The sequence below is a fragment of the Macrosteles quadrilineatus genome, unplaced genomic scaffold (assembly GCF_028750875.1).
Source record: "Macrosteles quadrilineatus isolate MER2022 unplaced genomic scaffold, UCM_ALF_1.0 Scaffold_4__1_contigs__length_99947679, whole genome shotgun sequence".
NCBI lineage: Eukaryota > Metazoa > Arthropoda > Insecta > Hemiptera > Cicadellidae > Macrosteles > Macrosteles quadrilineatus.
Window position 1 is genome coordinate 75,165,416 of NW_026542597.1, and position 21,336 is coordinate 75,186,751.

At 36.0% G+C, this 21,336-nt stretch overlaps 1 protein-coding gene across 1 annotated transcript in view; it reads left to right on the forward strand.

The window, feature by feature from the left end:
* Positions 1 to 3,930: 3,930 nt before the first annotated feature.
* LOC128991643 (HEAT repeat-containing protein 5B-like) overlaps positions 3,931 to 21,336 on the forward strand; it is a 44,373-nt gene continuing 26,967 nt past the window's right edge. Inside the window, exons 1-16 of the mRNA XM_054414717.1 lie at positions 3,931 to 4,122; positions 7,511 to 7,644; positions 8,565 to 8,776; positions 9,012 to 9,159; positions 10,355 to 10,465; positions 12,544 to 12,724; positions 13,589 to 13,749; positions 14,264 to 14,513; positions 14,928 to 15,065; positions 15,427 to 15,550; positions 16,714 to 16,840; positions 17,595 to 17,706; positions 18,420 to 18,538; positions 18,730 to 18,863; positions 19,761 to 19,870; positions 20,496 to 20,659. Coding sequence (XP_054270692.1) covers positions 7,516 to 7,644; positions 8,565 to 8,776; positions 9,012 to 9,159; positions 10,355 to 10,465; positions 12,544 to 12,724; positions 13,589 to 13,749; positions 14,264 to 14,513; positions 14,928 to 15,065; positions 15,427 to 15,550; positions 16,714 to 16,840; positions 17,595 to 17,706; positions 18,420 to 18,538; positions 18,730 to 18,863; positions 19,761 to 19,870; positions 20,496 to 20,659 — 2,220 coding nt within the window. The 5' untranslated portion in view covers positions 3,931 to 4,122; positions 7,511 to 7,515. The remainder of the gene's footprint in view (positions 4,123 to 7,510; positions 7,645 to 8,564; positions 8,777 to 9,011; positions 9,160 to 10,354; positions 10,466 to 12,543; positions 12,725 to 13,588; positions 13,750 to 14,263; positions 14,514 to 14,927; positions 15,066 to 15,426; positions 15,551 to 16,713; positions 16,841 to 17,594; positions 17,707 to 18,419; positions 18,539 to 18,729; positions 18,864 to 19,760; positions 19,871 to 20,495; positions 20,660 to 21,336) is intronic.

The following is a 21,336-nucleotide window of genomic DNA, read 5'->3' on the forward strand; positions in this document are numbered from 1 at the left end:
TTAAAAATATATAATTTATTCCCTATTTAAATAGAATTAGTTTAACAAGTACATAGGTTTGCTAGTTAAACTGCTAGAAATGTTAATAGTTAGTAAGAAATAAAAACATTTTCCAAATTTGATCGAAATATGTTCATAAACAAGCAAACTACAACAATTGACTTATTCTCCATAAGAATAACATGGGAATTTTAAATTAAATTTTTGGAATTTTCTCCGTAACCATTATATAGGCGCATAATAACGCTTCAATATACTAAATTATTTGTTTTTTTAAGCTCTACAAAATGGTTTGGAAAGAAATTGCTAAATTTTATGTTTTTTTGGGTCAAAAATGGGAAAAACCTATTTTTACCCCATAAAACCCCCCGTAAACCCCCGTTCCCATGGTCCGATCATGCTGGATCGCGAACTCGTTCGAATAAACGTAGGTTTGCACGTTTGTACCAAATTTCATCAAAATCGGATCATTTTTGCTCGAGTTATCGTGCTAACGGACACACATATATATGAATTTGAACGGATGGTGTTTTTGGCCTCTAGGGACCTCAAAATGAAAAAAATCGGTCCCGCGTCCAGGTCTTACCATGAGTACTACGGTAATAGCTTATTCCCTATATGGGAAATCCGCTAAAAAGTACAAACAAAGAAACAGCCAAGAATAAATTATTCACAAACACAATTGTAGCGTATTACAACAATGTAAATGATCACTGTTTTACAGGGTTTTGCCCGTGGTCTGTGTGTACTGTTATCCAAGTGAATCTTTCATATACATATTTCATTTGCAGTTGTGGAATGTTTATTAATATTCTCTACCCAGTTACTATAACATATCAATACTATTATGCCTGCTTCGGAAAGTCCTAGAGGAAGATGATTTGCAATTTCGACTAGGCTATATCTTGAGCAAACAAAACACCCTACATGACTTACACCACTTTTAGCTGAACCAATCTTTCATATAATATTTTCCAAAGGTACTATACGTGTTAACGACCAATTTTCCACTTTTGAGAGATTTTTTAGTGCTGGTTTCTGAGGAATAACTTTCATATAGTCCCAAAAGGCTTGAGACGTTACTGTATTTCTTTTTATAATGTAGAAGTACACCGATTGCAGGAAACGATGATGTCTGACATTTCAATGTATCTAGAAAAGACAATTAGTTTTTCATTAGGCCTAATGTAATGGACAACTCTTTCTTTCCTAAGGAATATCTAAAAATGTTTATTTGCATTACCCATTTGATACCTGAACAGGTGACTCAAGCAGTTTTACAATAATGATTGTTCTGTGGAACTTTTGATTGTTTCAAACAGTTTTGCTTATCAAAAAACCTCAAGTTGTTAATACATAAAAAAATATACAGTCACTAAAAATCATGAAATAATTTATTTTTGTAAAAAAATACAACCGACTTCAAACGCTCTAAAAAGAATGAAATAATTCCAATAAAGTAAACTTTTGTATTAGGCAAGCTCACGTATTTCAAGTCGGCGCGGCTCAAACTGCAAATATGATTGAAATTAAATATTGTGTGTGATTTTGAAAATCAATTAATTGTAGCTGGATAACATAAATAATATAAAAAAAACATACTGAACTGTTTTGTTTATATATTAAAGGAAATATTTTCTTGTATATTATGTTTACTTCAGAATAAATGCATTATGACAATAACACACACAAATGTTCTATATGAATATGAAAATAATTTAGTTTGATATTATGATAGGGAAAAGAAGCTAGTTTAGTATTAAAACGTTACTTTTCCAAGTTAGAAACATTTAAAATGCGTTATAATCTTTTTAAAGATACTCGTTAATACTATAATGCCGATCTCTGATTACGGTAATAAAATAACCCTTAACGCATTAACTATGAAAAAGACATGCAGATTAACACCTTTAGTTATAGATAGTCACCTGCAATATGGACACCCTCTTTCAATTTTGTATCAAAAATCATCATAGAGCCGCGCCGATTTAAAATACGTGAGCTTGCCTAATACAAAAGTTTACTTTATTGGAATTATTTCATTCTTTTTAGAGCGTTTGAAGTCGCTTGTATTTTTTTACAAAAATAAATTATAGATGAGTACGGTAACGCCAAATCCTGAACATATAAATCAACAAATCCTAAATTAACACATAGACTTATTCACGTCTTAAATTTAAATTGAAGATTCCACAGCATTTTAGAGTTTAAAGATTTGTCTAACTCTTCTAAAATGTTAACATTAAAAATTTGGACGTCCACGGGGAGTAACCAGATATGACTAGGCCTACGTGTTAGGTACTGTAATTGGGTTATTAGAAATTATAGATAAAACATAGTCTCTCAGCTATTAACCTACAAAATCAGAGTAGGTAGTTTAGGTGTGGTTGAAAGAACTGGGCGCTGGGAGGCAAAACACGATAATTCCTCGGACGATTCGGTAACGGGGATATTCCCCGCGAGCCGGGTAGATGCAGGGAGACGTCCGCTCAATTACCCACCCGAACCAGTTTTGTCCGCCTCACGCACTGTCCGCCTCAAGCACGTCCGGGGGAAACACGGCACCGTATACGAACCTTGGAGAGGAATTCTGTAGCCTGTGTAGGATAGTGATCTGTTCTTGTGTTAAACTGTATAAAAAAAACAGGTAGGCAGTAATTTAAGGTAGGGAAAATCAGGTATTTGACCAACCTCAACTTGATGTTTGTTGGGAGCAATGTTCTTAACCTACCTATTAAGAACTTTTAATTTTCCAACAACACTTGCTTATCTGTTTTACATGGTTAAAAAAGGTCACATGTGAGTCAATCGTCACCCCAAGAATCTTTAATGCTTTTGGAAGTTGATAGCTCTGAATTATCAACTGTGACTTTGATGCTGTGTTTTTCCAACTGCTCATTGATTGCTGCATTGGCAAAGTGCAAAGTGGAACATTATTCAGGGCTTAGTTTTAACCCATGATCCCTAGACCATTCACAAACCTTTGAAAGGTTACTCACATGTTGTAATGCCTCTCCAACCAAAGTAGGCTGGTATGATAAGAAGATTTGGCAGTCGTCAGCATAAGAATACATAATCTCGAAATCCATACCTACTATACATATTAAATAAGATAGGACCAAGACAACTTCCCTGGGTAACACCGACTGTCTTTGCCAGTGACGACGAGAGCTGATTTCCCACCTTTGTAATCTGTGATCTCCCACTCAAATAACATTCACAGCTATTCTTTGAATTTTTGTTTGGATCACTTGAATTTTGAAGAGTTTGTTTTTTGCTACAGCTAATCCCCAAGATGCATTTGTAATCAAAGGCCGGATTATTGATTTGTAGATTAGAACTGTATACATGCTAGCTAAGAGTAGATTTCCTATTGATAAAAGGGAAAAGCTTTACAAGGCGAGCATAACCTTCGGATGGTTTTTTTATTGACGTGGTAGTTCCAATTAAGTTTTTTTGTCTAGCTATATTCCAAGATATTTTATGGCCAGGTCGTCAGGGTTCTCCACACGGTAGAAAGTTACCATATATTTGAATTTCATATGTGGCTATGTATGTTTTTTTCAATGGGCCCCTGGTCCATATAGGTGGGATGTCTACTAACTGTAGTCCAAACATCTTCATTCCCTTGATATGGTAACACCATTAATATTATTATTATTAAATTACCTAAATATAACGGGTTTTTGTTTAATTAGTGGATATTAATGAAATAAAATCCCGTCATACATGACTATACGACATTTAACATCATACTATTTAGCTAAATACTTAATCGATGCACCTAAGAAGAGTTTGTTCTGTTGACTGTTTACAATTTTCTTTCATATGCATACCAACTACATTTACCTTTTTTGAACACCTGTCATTTCATTTTTATCCTGAATTGTCTATCTGTCATCTGCCTGCATTTGACATGTAAGCGATGGGAGATGGGACGTCGACGTCCGTAGATCTCTAGATCGTTGAAGTGGGTGATTTTATGGGCATTATGGCATCAATAAAGTGTCTGTTTTACTACTAAATCTGTGCAAGGGTTTCTGAATAGTATATTACTAACGGAGCAATAGTAAATAGATACATTAATTAGGTGATTTGATTGGAATCGAAGTACATAAGAGTGTAAGTGTTATGGAGTTTGATCAACTAAGTAAGATAGGGAATAAGTCAAAAATGGTCAATAAAACATACTATAGTGTGGTATTTAAATACTTTATACATAATACAAATAATAAGGTTTTTATCTGTTTGTTTGGAATCTAAATATTTGGACGAACTTGAAGGATTTTATTGGTCTCAACAATTTTGGGTAGTGATGTACTTAGGCCTAGGCCTATTAGCCTTAAGCATAGACAAAAAGGATTAAATATAGACTGTCAGCCGTGCAGTGGTTACCACAGGTTCTGGCGCACACCGCTGGGAGCGCCATGTAGTTACGTAGCGCGTAGGCTGTACTACGGCGCTACCAGCGGTGTGCGCCAGAACCTATGGTAACCGCAGTGCAGCTGACGGTCTATATTTAATTCTTTTTCTCTATGCCTTAAGTTAGTAGGCCTAACCAAATCACTACACATAAAAAAAACTTTAGTTACGGTACATTTAAAAAATCACTTGCTGAGCCAATGTTATTTTTGTAGAATGCCAATGACGATTATCACTTGTTGAAGTAGGACGTAGTAGGCTATATTAGTTATCGTGCCAATATGTAAATTGTGTAGTGTAGCATGATGAGGTAAAAATAGGGTTCTCAGAAACCCTCCATAAAATAAAGAGTAGGCTACAATAAAAACTCACGGGACTTGGGGGATGCTGGGTCACTTGTGAGCAGAGTGACAGTAAGGCAGTGTTAGTGTTGCTATTGTCTCTAAATTAAGCTTTTAAAAAAAATTTGATCCAAAGTGGAAACAAGACTTCTACAATTAAGATATTATTAATTTAGTGCAATGGTATTTTAAATTAGTTTAGAGTTTCATTCTCATTCTTGGTGAAGTTGGTTCAAGTGTTGAAAGCTGATTAGGGCTACGGTATTTATTGTGATTAATAGTGACCATGGGAACTTATCAGGTATATAGATTCAACAGAAACAAAATTTTTAGCTGAAAATAAAGGTGCAAAAATTTCTCTGCGCTCATAAATATTAACGGAACTACGGCCGTTTGAAGTTTTGTTTAGCCTATATGTAAAATGACTAGGCCTAACCTATTTCTTAGCCTATGATATTTCCTCACTAGAAACTTTATATCTTACGTTAATTTTAAGTGATTAATAAAGTAACTATTAAGAGTATTAGCTTTGACTAACTTATTAATGAAACTAGACATTCATTCCCATGTTAAATTTGTAGCCAGTTTTTTTTACCCAGTTGGTTGATGTGAGCCACCGACAAATTGTGCTGATCTTAATTAGGTACTGATTTCTGTCGAATACACAATCTTCTTTATCAACTCAAACTAATGGAATGACTTATTGTGGACTATAGCAACTGTTATGACCCATCAACTTGGCCAGCAACAAAAAAATAAGGTAGAAAATAGAGTTTTAGTCGCTAGCGCATTCTGTGACTAATTCACACAACTTCGTTCTTTTTAACAAAAAATAGGCTACAGCTGGTCCATATAGATGGGAAGTCTACTTTAGTATCCAATAGTCAGTTATTAGACTCACTTTTAACCTGAAAATAAAAGGGCAATATTTTCGGAGGTCGCGAATATTAACTAAGATACCGTAGTTTGAAGTGTTGATTTATTCTATATACATTCTTGTCTGCCTGCAGTCAACTAAAACTGAAATAAAATGAAAATACGAAAACTGAAAAGGAGAAGAGAAGAGGATAAAAATAAGTTAATGCAATGGCATTCAAAGTACATGTTTTACAGACATCTAAAACACAACTGAGTACTGAATTTTTTAATATCTTATTTAGGCATCTTATTTAGACTACATGCCTTCCACTCATGCCTTTTCTGTCATAAAACACAACATTTAGGCTTTACAGCAAGTTTGGTTAGGTTATGTTAGCTTAGAACAATTTAATTTTATGATTAACATATTGTCTTAGTTTTGAAAGAGCTTTAAAACTATTCTAAAGCTATATGGTAAAAAAACTTAAGCCAAAGCAAGCATGGCATGGATTACTGGAAATGGATGAGCGGATGTATATCCAAATGTATCATGGCCGCGTTTAGTAACAATCAGTTTAGTTGTCTAGATGACAATTTTGTTGTTTTTTGTTTCCTAAACTATTGATACCGGTATGTTGATAAATAAGCGTATACTTTAAATAACCCATTAACTATTAGTGTGGGCCTAATATTCACTTTAAATCATTTAGAATCAACAGAAAATTGATAACTATAAGTATATAGTGAGGAAACATTGCATCAAAATTCAGTAGATTAAAAAAAGTAAACAAAACTTTAAACGGTTGTAGTTCCGTTAATATTTGTGAGCGCGGAGAAATTTTTGCAACATTATTTTCAGCTAAAAATCTAGTTTCTGGTGATATATATATATATATATATATATATATATATATATATATATATAGGTTCCCATGGTCACATTAATCGCAATAATTACCAGGCCTACTTAGGCATGCAGAAATAATTTTTAATTTTCTTCAAAAGTCGAAATCCCGGACGTTTTGCTGATAACCCCCCTGGTTGTTTCTACTTACCCTACCCAAAAAGAAAACGTGCAGAGAAATGGGGTTTTCTGGGATCCCTGGGTAAAATAAAAATAGTGTCCATTGGGTTCGAGCCCATACATTCGCTGGTGGTTTTTGGGTTTGCTTTAAGACAATAATTGTTAAGTTAAATGTTCTATTCAAGAGCATTTATCTTGAGAATGCCTATTGCATGTACATGCCTAACGGATAATAAAGATTTTCATTTCAATTCATTTTCTGTTTGACTGTTTGATCTTATCATCACTCCTATAACATTGATACAATGTGAAATTTGGCAATATTTTTTTCTTAGAACTGCACACAAGTTACAGTTATATTTTAATGACAGTAGATATAGCCTATTTACTTATTTATTCCATCGGCAGTGTAGATTGTGTGTTAAGCGGCAGAACTTAAAATTATAGTTCTTTTATTCTATTAGATTTTCCTTATTAATTGATCTTAGCAATATTTACAAGTTATCAATTGAATTTTATTCTGTCAAAAATTATAAGACACATGCCATGCAATTTTGAACTATTGCTATTTAATAACGTGGTTGGGTTAGGTAGGTCATTTTTTTAACATTAAATAGGCTAACTCTATTAAACATTATATGATGCAAGTATCAACAATTGAGTTACCGGTAACGTCACAGAAAAAGATTGATTCAATTGAAAATACCGATGGTTTTGGTTTGATGATTGGGTGGCATTAGAAGAATTGTTAAACGTTTTACCTGTTAATCTAATAAACCTTGAAATGACTTAGATTTTACAATTTAGATATATAGCTTAAGTTGGCGTACTGTGGACATAATTTAAGATCAATCTCAATTTTTAGGAGCCATGATGGAACTTAGCCACAGCCTAACCCTTAACGAAGAAGCTTTAAATCAACTTCCCGAGTCCAAAAGGCCAGTGTTCGTTTTTGAGTGGCTCAGATTTTTAGACAAAGTATTGATTGCTGCACAAAAAGTAAGTACATTTATTTAAGATTCGTTCAATCAATTTATATTTAGCTTTAATCAACCAATAGTCTCCTTCAATATTTAAGGCAAATGATATAGAAACAAGGTTAGCTTATAGACATCTTTAGCAAAATGAGATACAGTAGGCCTAGTATCTATTTTTAATCATGTCTGTTTGTATAGATAGTATTTTTCCTACAGTCACCCCACAAAGTGGGCTTCCTTTCACAGATTATAGTACAGAAAGCCTTACTTTGGCACACAGTTTTTTACTTGGGCACACACCAGTATTCCAATGAAACACCACAAAACATCGTGCTTTTATTACGCACATAATCCGTGTACATTTGAAAATAAGTTGGCAACACTTAAAGATATTTTGTTAAATGTTTTGATTTAACCTAACCTAAAAATGTGTTGTACAGTGTTTGAATAGTAACTGTAAGAAAAATATAATGCGTAACACGAGTGAAAACTGCCATTGCTGCACTTGAGAAACTTTCCACAACAACATTTCTCTCGTGTTCAGCAAAGTGCCACTTCGCCCACTAGTTACGCAAGTAACTTTTGTTGGCTAAGTATGGTAGTATTTTTTCAGGCTAATTTTACAAGGCAATAAAACGTTCACAACAGTTTTAATATGGTATGGTCTCCTAGAAAAGTGTTGGTTTCATTAATAGACCCACATCTCTAGTTAGGTGACTGTACAGCCAACTAGTCTCAGACTTATTACTTTTCTGTCAAGATCTTGTACTTTAAACTTTGAAACTTGTACTTCTTCCTGCAAAACCGCGGAGCTGATTTTGCCCAGTAGGCATTTTTCCTGTATATCTTGTAAACTTTCCCCTATTCATCACATACAAAATCAAATCAGCGATGTTCACTTGAATGTAGTATGCATTTTACTTGAGGATGATTTCTTTTCAGAATGACATCAAGGGATGTCAGAAGAAGCTTGTGGAACAGCTGAGCCAGCGGATACAAGAATGTCCCGGACCTCCGACTCGTCGTCTGGTTGCGCGATGTCTTGCGACTTTGTTCAGTGTGGGCGACACTTTTCTGTTGTTCGACACTGTCAACAAGTGCAATGACATCTTGCGAAATAAAGACGATTCCCCGAGCTTCTTGCCAACTAAGCTGTAAGTTTAGGCTATGTGTCAGTTCAAGTAGTTTTTGTCAACGGTCATCCATCATTTCATTAAATTAACTTTTGTTTTGTTTTGATTCAATGTGAATACGTCGTGGTATGAATTTAAAGGCGAAGATAATCAAAGGATGAGTTTTGCATGGGTAAGATGATAGCTTTGTGATAGACCCAGATAAGCTGGTTTTTAAAGTGTTCAGTATCATCCACCGAGTAATATGTTGTTGTAGTGCTGCTATTTGCTGCATTGGTGCCATGTATGAGAAGCTTGGACGTATGATGGGACGATCTTACGAGGAGACAGTACAGATCCTTATCAAGTGCTTGAAAAGTGCAGAGTCCCAGACTCGTATTGAGATCATGTTGACACTTGAAAAGGTAGGTATTCAAGATTTATTAGTGTAATTACCACTTTATTTTTAGCACTAGGTAGTCCAGTATTTTCTTATCAATCTCTTCAACACTTTTTGCAGATTAGCAAGAGGCTGCTGGTTTTAGTAATATATTTTAATTGTTAAACCTAATTAGATTAAAGTAAGATGTGTTCAATTTTTTATCTCATACTTTAATACTTTTCATACTTTTCAATGAAATGGCGACCATACAAAGTAGGTATTTTAAGCCAAGTATGAATGGAGATGAGTGTAGGATGAGTGGCGCGATCTTGTAGTCTTGTTAGTGACTAAGGCCGACATATCCTTAGAAACAGCTGTTTAATAGTCCATACAGCTAATGGCAACTAAGGGACCTACAGTTTATAGTGGAATCCGAACCACATTTCTGCCTTGGTATCTACGAATTGGTCTAATTATAAGGATAGCACTGTGGATAGTCGTAGTACTCACTCTTGTGGACGTTAATCCACACCAGGGAGTATCACATCCACAGTGCATGCCTATAAATATCCGCAATTCGTGTAAGTTTTGTAAGTGTTGTATTGTTTTTTAAGTCTTTTGTAGAACATACAATTAATTGTCTAAAATCAAAAGGGTTTTTTTCTTTCTGAGAAAAAGTAACAATCCAGTATGTTGCCTTGTGAATGATACCTACTTTTTATATATTTTTTGAATTAACAATGCAAACCGCGGAAAAATGCAGTGCAATTTTGGAATAACCAGTAGTTTCAAGGTGAAACGGTAGCAAAACTTTTAATAAAATTTTGTTGTATGAATACTCTTGAAACATTTTTTTGTCCATTAAAAATATTTTCAAGGTATGTTTAACTACTTTGTATTTATTAGCTGCATCATGTTATTAGGAGGATCTGTTGTAAATTAGTAAATAGTAACTAGTCCTGTAAATTGATTTCTTAATCGATATTTAGTCTATGAGTATCTGTGCACCTATTTTCAATTTGATGTAATAAATAGAGCATTAAAGAGTAAGAGTATATTTAAAAAATATATAATAATCCTAAATAAAATTAATTACTAAATATTTTACCATAAACCAATACAAAATTTATTTGTTCTGCAAAGATCATTTTTTTGTAATTGTTTACCTTCCGCTTAGGGAAAATTCTTTGCAAAAATAGGATTGGTCTAACTTTCTAATATCTTGTCTAATTACGTAGGTTTGCTGCGGAATGGGGAGCGCCATTTCCAACATGCACAAAGAAATCTACAAAGCCGCAAAACACTGTCTTACTGATAGAGTAATGGCTGTCCGCTGTGCTGCCTCCAAAGTAAGCAAGAACTTTAAGTTTTACTATTATGAATCATATATTGAATGATTAACTTTGTTAGTTCTTCCTGGTTGATTTCTTAGACTCAATTAGCCAATAGGCAATTTCCCAATACTGTACCTAGGGTTAAGCTTTGTGAAAAAGGGGATTATTATTTTTTATAAATATGTTATTTGGCGAAAGTTTACTATACTGATAGGAGTTTTTTACCACTTAACTTAACTTCTCTAGAATATGGGATTGGTGAACGTAAAAAACACATTCGGTAATTGTGATTTGTTTGATTATATGTCAAATGCACTAAGTTCCAGATTTAAAGGACTAATTGAGCTGTAAGTGACATTTCTTGGTGTAATAATAATATCTAAGTTCTTACCGTCAACGCAATCAGGAGTAATATTCCACTACGGCCGTTTCGGAGATGACTCCATCGTCAGGTGCGTAGTGGTACACTAAACTATAGTCTTGTCACATTTAACACGAGTTTTCTTCATTTGCATTGCGTCATGGGGAGAATAAATAATACACATATATGTACAGGACGGACACACGAAAACACGAATACACGAAAACATTTAGAGCACGTGCACGGCTTGAAAACTGACGACCGACTGTTCAATCCTGGTCACTGCAGGAGTTACGTGGATGACTGGAACAGCTGATAACACGGTGTGCCAACCTTATCTACTCAAATTATTACTTTCCTGTTTGATTTCCATTATTCTCTCAAAAATTGGATTGGCAGCTGAATTTGTTTGGGAGTTAATTACTAAGTTGGGTTCTTTGGCTGTACTGCTGTAGATATGGAAATTTTCGATGCAATTAAGTTTGTGACTTTTATTGCCAATATGTAGTATTTCTAAACTGTTTATGTCGGAATAACCATGGCAATACTGTTGAATATGTTCGGCATAATTTGAAGTAGGGTTGGGTTTCTTAATGGCGCTTATGTGCTCTTTGTATCTGGTTTTAAAGCACCTACCAGTCTGTCCAATATAATACGAGTCACATTCTCCACACTTAAGTTTGTAAACACCTGGCTTTTCCAACAATGGTGTATTCCTGTGTCGAGGAGCAGACAGCTTACGTTGGAGGCTATTACTGGTTCTGTACGCAACTGAATAATTTTGTCTACTAAAGGGACGGGTTGCTTAACGTTGGTTTAGTTTACAGAACTCTAACGTGACGTATTTTTTATCATCCTTATCAGCTTTATTGTTGACTTTTTTCTTGACTCTCCTGTGCAGTACAGCCAAAGAACCCAACTTAGTAATCAACTCCCAAACAAATTCAGCTGCCAATCCAATTTTTGAGAGAATAATGGAAATCAAACAGGAAAGTAATAACTTGAGTAGATAAGGTTGGCACACCGTGTTATCAGCTGTTCCAGTCATCCACGTAACTCCTGCAGTGACCAGGATTGAACAGTCGGTCGTCAGTTTTCAAGCCGTGCACGTGCTCTAAATGTTTTCGTGTGTCCGTCCTGTACATATATGTGTATTATTTATTCTCCCCATGACGCAATGCAAATGAAGAAAACTCGTGTTAAATGTGACAAGACTATAGTTTAGTGTACCACTACGCACCTGACGATGGAGTCATCTCCGAAACGGCCGTGGTGGAATATTACTCCTGATTGCGTTGACGGTAAGAACTTAGATATTATTATTATATTTTCACGCAATCTGCCACACTCAAGAATATGATTTCTTGGTGTCTTGCTTTTTTTAAGGTTTTCCGAATGTGCTCTTTCCCCCAATGTCTCGAACCACATTTTAGCCTCTCTTCCTTCAAACAAATTTTTTTCATGTGACAAAATCACCTCTCACCATTAAGAGTTTTTTTCTAATATTGCTCTTTCTTGTCAAAAATGCTGTCTCATATATTTATTTACAAGCCTCTCAGAAATTTCACTACAAAAACTTGTACATCACTCTTTGTGTTGAGTGTAATAATGTATGTATAGGCTATGTGACTGGGTAAAAGTACACAGTATCTTTTTGCTGCTTTTATATTAAGTTTTATGCTTTTACTCAGTGCAATGAAACTTAAAACTAACATTATATTTCTGTCCGCAGTGTATATTGGAGATGTTGAACCACGCGACGTTCATGCACACCACGGAGCTGGAGAACCTAGCAACTTTGTGTTTCCGAGCTTTCGACGGCTCCAACTATGAGGTTAGGTGCAGTGTGGCCAAACTGCTGGGTGGACTGATCGCTATCACCCAGCAACAGCAGCCGAAAGCCAACCAACCAGGTCAGTGGAGTGGGGGGAAAAGTCACACTTAATTACTTAGTCCCAGTTTCCAAATAAATCAGTTATATTGGCAGCACTACCAAAGCCCCTACACCTCTCTCGTTCTTCTGTGTCTTCCTTAGTTACTTATATTCTCCCCATATCAAGAATCACCCTAATCAACCGTTCTCAGTTGTCTTTCTTCAGGATTCCTATTTTTTGAGATTATTGTCACCCCCTCTTCTCTAAATATGCCCATCTAACTGTTGCACATAAACTCACACATTACATTTATTATGCAAGGATTAAAAAAGTCAACTCCTGACCCCTCCATGATGAGTAGTGTAGTTTTCTTCAAGTTCATCTGTGTATTTATAAGTACGAGTAATGTCCAGTGGTCGAAACTCGACCAAAAATTTGTAATGTACTCACTTATGTTAATGTTTCACCCCACACTGTAAATAAAACATGTGATTGGAGTTTCTTCCATTTGTTTTCATTTTCTGTTTATATTTCGTTGTTATTTCGTCACCAGCATGGCAACGCATAAGATCCATGTAATTTTTTTCAAATTTTTAAACTCATTTTTTGCGCTTATCTTTGAGCCTATTTAAATTTATAAAGGGATTCTGCACACCTACAGGAAAATAGCTTTCTAACGGTATGCGTAGATTTTCCCTACGATGCACACGAGCTGAGAAAAAAGGTTTTAAAGAAACATGCTTGCCTATTAATATATAGATAGATAAATAATTATAAATGTATTTTCGACTCCTGATAAACTATTTGTTATTTGGAATTTCCAATAATGTAAGTCTTCTTTAGTTTTGTCTGTAGTTTCTATAAATAAGAAGAACATGGTAAAATAACCGCTTGTGTTTACAGTCGCCCAAAACAAGGCAGCCAAGCCAGTGTCTCTAGAGGAGGCTCTGACTGTGCTGATGTCTGGGTTCCTCAGAGGCGGCGTTGGGTTCCTCAAGAACACCGGAGAAATCATCAAAGGCAGCTCCGGACTCAACAGGGAGGTTCGGGTCGGAGTGACCCATGTGAGTGTTGCCTTTGAACAAATGTGATGTAAAGAAAACATTTTTTAGATCAGATGTATCTGATGATATTAACAGGATCTGTGATTTTGTGAACCAGTGACGATCAAATTTAATGACCACGATAGCTCAGTGTCTTGGTCGGGCAATCCAGGCGTTGCTGGTTTGGGACTAGTCAGCACTTTCTGATACCCTCTTCCAGTAAAAAATCATATATATTTCTGTTTGTTCTCAAAACCTATACCTGCCTCCTTAGCTTTCTACTGTGTCCACTTAATGTCCTTAAGAACATAAATCCTTATACATTTCATTTACATCATCCTTTACCTGCGCTGTTGAATCCTCAAGAATTGTTTTAAATCCTTTCTATCAGTGAAAAATATTTACAATTTTCAAATGTGTGTCGTGATCATTCATCCCATCGGAAGCAGGTGTTTCAGTGGTGTTTATGTTTCATTTTGTAGAATTTCTTAGCTCTTCATCAATGCACAATATTTCAAATACAATTTTTCCGCAGGCGTACGTAGTGTTTATCCAACTAATGGGCAGCTCCTGGCTGGAGCGTAACCTGACCATAGTTTTGGGTCATGTACTGGACTTGGTGGCCAATCCCAAGGCAGCGTCGTCCCATGTGGACGCAGTTTACGCTCGCAAGTGCATCAACTTCATCCTCCGCTCAGTGCTCGGCCGCATGTTGCCGGAGAAGGCTCAGATAGCTGCTGTCAAAGAGATGACGCTCATTGTTGCCAAACAGATGACGTCCATAGGTACGTTGTGTTGTGTCGCAATAACTAGACTGTGCATAGTATTTGGATTGTTCGGATTTTTAATTTTCCTACAATTGATTAGTGGTAAGTATTAATCCTGTACAAGGCAAGTTTATGTAATCCTCTTTTTGTACAGCTGCTGTTATTAGATTCATCTAATAATAGTCTGTCAAGAACTTTGATAGTAAATTCAAGTCTCCTGCATAACCTATGGGACTCGTTTACAAAGATAAGGTTTCTGGGATTTTTAGACACTTCAATGATTATTACATTTGCAGGTGTTAGAGTCACTCCCAAAGTGATTATTTGAAGTTTGAACAATGCCGAGTAGGCATCATGTTTCTGTTTATCACTTTTTATTCTGTAAATTCAATTTCACATGATTTTTAAACCCATTTTGATATGTGTCTGCAGATTTTAACCCAGAGAACGCCAAGGACTGTAATCAAGAGACTCTGTATGGCCAACATCTGCTGGTCTGTGCTCTACAGGAGATGGCTTGTCTGATAGAAAGTCTCGGCACCACGGCCAGTAACCTGCTAACCTCTTCCAGTGAGTAGAGAAAACCTTTCACAAGCTCTACTAAAGTGTTTAAAATGTGAACTTTGACTCATAAATAGGGACAGAACTCGTTGGTTAAAATACTCATTCATAAGAGCTTTGTTGTTATTCCTGATGAGTATACTTGTTCTATATTGAAACATAATTCTGTGTTTCCTTTAAATCTACATGTTACACCCGGTTTACACACATTTAAAGGTTTATATATGGGGGGTGGGCTTAAGTACGCTACTGTGTTTAAATTTTGCACTTCCTTGTCCCCAATCCACACCGATGTAGGTGACTTTATACCCTTTTTACGACCTGTTGTGGTCGTTTTCTGCTTGGTCGTAAAATACTTTGTATGTTGCAGACCTGATAGATGCAGTGATGGCTGTACTGATACACCCTTGTCAGGCGGCTAGGCTTGCCGCAGCGTGGTGTCTAAGATGTATATGTGTGGCTGTGCCGAGCCAGAACACACCCGTTATTGACAGGTCAGTATCTTTCCTATATTGAATAATGTTCTAAAGTAAGCTAGTTTCCATCATGAAGGTATACAACAATTTGATACCATGTGGTAGTAGCAGTAGTATCATAAGCTTCGGTGTGAGACAACATGCAACAAGACAATATGTGAGCAAAAAAATGTTTGGCGCAATAAAGAAGACCAAATAGTTACATGAATTCATCTGCAGAAACCTGGGTAGCTTTCTCAAAAATTGTCTGGAGCGTATACTTTTTGGGTCAAAATGTAAAATAATCATGTACAAATTAAACGATATGACTGAAGTCTTGATCCCCCAAAAGGGTTTTTATCAGTTTGGGTGTAAATTTACAGGTTAAGTACAAGCTCAATAACAATGGTTGTCTGTAAATTATGTCTCCGTTGAGCTGCCATCACCATGAAGCGTCAGAAGTTAAAACCTTGAATCAATTCAGTGTTCTTTACTTCATCCACTACTATTTCTTCTAGTTTATACCCATATATGGTGATTAATCTTGCCATAGTAGCCGAAAACAATGTAAAGAAAATCAATGCTCCTTCCAGTACACAATAAGCTGTACCAGCTGCAATGTAATTTAATGGTCACTTGTAAGCCTGGCCTATGTTAAAAAAAATATAGAAAACACTCCTGCCAAGTACGAACCCATAGAAACCTAATCACAGAATTTGATTCATACTTCCATTCGTGTCATCGAGTTCATCTCATCCTTTAAACCCTTATTCTTCAGTCATCTCCAGCTAGAAATACATAGACTGACGTGTCTGTGTTGAACAAATGTAATTTAATGTAACTAGCTGTTACCCACAGGCTTCACCCCGTTTGACTTCATAAGTATTAATTAATAACATTATTGATTGGTTAGGTTAGGCTGAAATAAACAAAACAGAATACTGTAATACAAAAAATAAGTACAGCTGAGGTATTTTAACATTAGGTATATGGAAAGTTCCCTTTAGAAAGGAATTACGACCTTAAAGGGCAATTTATGAAATAATGGATAGTTTTGCGCAAGGTTTCTCGTCATGACGAACATTTTAAGTATATGGTTTATGGGGGTGTGACTGGTAGTTTTCTCAAAAGTTCATGGGTACTTTTGGCTTTATATATAGAAGATGTTATACTAAAAACATTTATCTGATTTCGACTTGCAGGTGTGTGGAAAACATAGAGAACATGAGATCATCCCCAGAAGCCATTGCAGGATACAGCGCAGCGCTGGCCGCTGTACTGGGGGGAGTCAAACTTTCCCCCCTGGGGGTACCCCACACCAAAGGAAAGGTAAGAAGCATTCCTCTCCACTCATGGATGTAGTCAAACTGTGTTATCCAACTCCATCATGTAAAAAACATTTTGATCCAAAACTATCAGTATTTTAAACTGTTTAATCTATACCTACTCTATTTTAGATAATTTTGTCATACTCTTTTATTCACAGAGTAAATAATTGTTATCAAGAGTAAAATGAGACAGACCTTCCACGATTATGGTTGTCATCAACAGAAAGGAATTTGACCACAGTTTTTTTTCACCATTTCCGATCATTCTGGCTAATTTTGAGAAGGGATAATTCCAAGTTATAGGGTGGGAAGGGGAATTTTAGGCGAAGTGTTTTACCACTGTGCCTATAACAGGCTATAACACAGTTAACTAAAAAAAATACTAAATTTAAAGCACATCTTACCTAACACAACACTTCTTAGCCTGACTAAAAAAACCTAAACAAACCTTGCCTAACCAAACCAAAGGGAGTGGACCATGATCATAATTTATCATAATTTATTATCGAATAAAAGCACATCCATTACATTACAATTGTAAATAAATACAACTAAGGTGGATCCGCATTGATTCCTATCAATTTAATCAACGGAGTGGTACATAAAAGTTTTATTAAATTAGTGGTTAGCAATATTAGTTGCTGCATATTTGTTTCAATTATACTTCTGGTTTATTTATACATTTTATTTTTAATTCTGTAGGGCCTTTTTTAACACTCCATGTATCTAAGTTGATTTCAAAATGTCTGTTACAGGTGATCTTCAACACAGCAGAGGAGTTGCTTCGTAGCGCTAGTCAGAACAGTCGGCTCTCTCTAAACCGAACACAGTCCGGCTGGCTGCTTATTGGTGCAATTATGGCTCTGGGTAAATATGTCTTTGCAAATATGCTTTAGTTTTCTTTGTCTAAACAGATTTATGAAAGAGAAATTTACCCTTTCATTCAGGCCCAAGATGATTATCAATGAAACCAAGAGTAATCAGGTTTCCTTCCATAAGAAACACTAAATATTGTTGAAATTGAATTTTAGAAGTATACTATGATATAAAGACTAAGTTTTAAAAAGGTAAATCCTTAATTTTCTATCAATCAATAGGTGTACAAAATTAACTGTTCGTCTCAATAAAGAAGGATTGTTTTTCATTTCATTTATCTGCCTTTTTAACTAGTACTGGTGTCTAGGGCAAAGTCCAACACCCCTCCCCCCCCCAACTACTTTGCCCTCATGCACTTCAACACTCACGGTGGAAGGAAACCCTGTGCCCTGAGCGATATGAATTTCCACACAGTGCTCGCCGTTCAGGCTCTTCGTTGCTCGTCACAAGTACATTTCTAGCACAACATACCGGAGCTTAAAGCGCACGGTCGTCCCATAAGCGTGTTACCTCTGGTCCCTACTTCTCTGTGCTGTAACAAAATTTATTTTTGAAAAAAATTTATGAAAGCTATAAAATTATTCCTAGATAAGTCTGATCATTCTAGTTTTCAAACTAATACAAGTAGATATGAGTTTTACCAAAATAAAAATGTTAGGATTATAAGCATTATCATGTTTTAAACCATTTCTTCTTTTTCGCAGGAGTGCCTGTAGTGCGAGGCTTGTTGCCGAGGATGTTGTTGTTGTGGAGAAACTCCTTCCCTCGGTCCAACAAGGAGTTAGAGTCCGAGAAAGCTCGTGGGGACGCCTTTACTTGGCAGGTATGTGCCCACTTCTTGTCTCAACGGTGAACTATTATTAGTGTCCTCATGACCAGGTAGACAGTTTTACACTTAACAATTCTTCTGTCTCATTTGGAAAACACACCAGTTGCTGCTGTTAGCTAATCTACATGTACACAACAATTATGTCAATTAATGATTTGTTCTGAAATTAACACAATGTTTCACAGGTTACTCTAGAAGGCAGGGCTGGAGCTCTGTCTGCCATGCACAGTTTTCTGCTTTACTGTCCTGAACTGCTGACTGATGATATCATCAGGAGATTGCTGACTCCCATAGAGGCTGCCCTGGCAATGCTCATCAAGTAAGTACGATGAAAACTGAAAATTTTTTCCATTTTTTTCTTGCTGTTACATTTTGAATTAAACAATAGCAAACACTTTTGAGGGAAAGCAGTCCAAATTAGAATTTTTGTGGAATGTCTGGGATTGAACCTATGCATAGTCTTAAGTCCTCTAGAATAGCAACAAGTTCAAGATGTCTTTTACTTTTCCAATAGTTGAGCCTAGTGACAACTAAGAGCGGAGTCTGTTCCCACTTGTGTACTGGCAATGTTGCTTACCCGTGATAGGCCTATCAGGCAAAACGTATTTATTTATTTTTATGTCGTGCGTTAAATGTATTTGTCGCGTATTGAAAACAAAGCTATCCAAGTGGAATTAATGTATATTCCTGGTTTGAAGTGTTTGACAATGGTAGCTCGCCGAAACATGTAACATTTTGACTAAGGTTACAATTTGGAACTGATACAAGGTAATGTAAAACCAATTGGTGTTAAAAAAGGTTTTATCGTTAACTTATTTTTTGTAAATATACTCTTAAAATGCCTGCTCTACTAGGGCTATTAAATTAGTAGAATGGTAGTACAACTAGCCTAATTAATTAAATTCCAAGGGTTGGTTTCAATATTTAGTGATTCAAAAATTACTTTTATGGCAAGAATAGTTTAGATAATACAATCAGTTCCAGTTGTGTAACTGAAATTATACTACGCTCTTCTGAAGAGCAAAATGTCAGAAGCAGATCAGCCCAGTTTGTTAGTTTTCTATTTGAGGCGAAATATCATACTCAATGTAAAATGTTTGCTCCTAGAACTCTTATCTTAGATAAGTTAGTGTGTATCTGTTCATTTATCTCTACAGTATGTATTTTACAGTACAGTATTTTAATGCAGATTTCATCAAAGTTTGTCCTTTTCCAGCATCTCTTCGGTATTGAAGAGCTACGGGCAGCATTTGAAAGCTCCTGCTGCTATGGTGAGACTACGGCTGTATGAAGTACTATCCTTGCTGCCACCCCAGTCTTTTGAAGGTAGGCTTGGAAATTAACAAATTAGATTAGATTCATACTACCAAGTGTGACGGGGTGCAACTAAGTGTATTTCATTTTAACACAGTTATAAATTAAGAATGAGTGTTGAATGGCGTCAGATACTTTTTGTAGCCTTGTTACTGACTAAGATAAGATGTTTCTTTAGCCAGTTGGAGTGAGTCTTGTCATGTAGATTCTTTTCCAACAAAAGAATCTAAACCTAAATAAGATCTAGAATCCAACCCTTATATTCTAGATCCCAAACGTCACAAAAATGTCCAAATTATTTCTTAAAAAAAAATCCTCTACATTTTGTTTAGTACATGGGAAGTATTTTACTAACTTGAAAATCAGTGATATTTGGCCTTGACTTGTGAAGTTGTTGTTCAGTAGAATACATGACAGACTAAAAATCAATGGTAGCAATGTTGTGTTTCACATCTTAACATGCGTCTTTAAGTTTATCAGTATGGTTCACTCTTGTAATGGACCAGCTACCGTTTGCTTTGCTGTATATGTTCCATGCAGTGGCCCAAGGCCTATGTGGACTCAACTAATCTCTTACAAAATGTGTAATCCAGTGTTGAACTTTGCAACGTTGACTGTCTATCCTGTCCGTCTACAGGCTCCTACACACACTTGCTGCGACTACTTGTGGCGGAGTTCACGCTGAGTGAGAACTCGGCCAACACTACGACGTCCCAGCTGCGCTCCGTCTGTCACATTGACGAGTCTGTTATCCTGGGATCCTGGCTGCAGGAGACAGACCATCGCACTATAGAGGAACAGGTCGGTTTGTCATCTCTGAGTTTCCTATTTACATTACAGGAATACTATACTCACATGATGGAGTATGGTTGATATAGAAATTTACTTAGAGCTGTTTGGTATTCAAACTGTTAAGACGTTCGCTGCGGTCAGGTGTAGGAACTAATGTGCTACAAAGGATGAATAGAGTGTGCGAAAATGTTGAAATTTAGTTTCATCCAATAGGAGAGGCAGTTTAAGCATGTATTGTGCTCCAGTCATTGTGGAAGTAGTTTTACAAGAAACCATCAGATAGCAGCACTAAAAAAAAGGGCGGAGAGTATAAACCAGGGCGAAGTACCCATAAAAAATATCACAGAAAAGGCCTCAAAGCACTAAAGCCAAACCCCCACACTACACTGTTCAAAAAGCACTGCCACAGTAAGATACAAAGATGGCTGATCTGAAAACGATTTGCAACAAAATAACATACGAAACCAGCACTACACGTATCGACAATAACAATTAACTCACGGTAGTTTTAATTTAAATAATTGTTTTATCGAAGCATGTTGTAAAAATCACATTTCAGAAAAGGGACTTCTTGTTGGCCCTATATTATTTCTCCAAAAGATAATTAAGGTACCTCTTTTCGGGACGACAAAATTTGTGAGATATTGTGTTCTCCGTAAACTGAACTTTGTTGTAGTTCTCTAAAT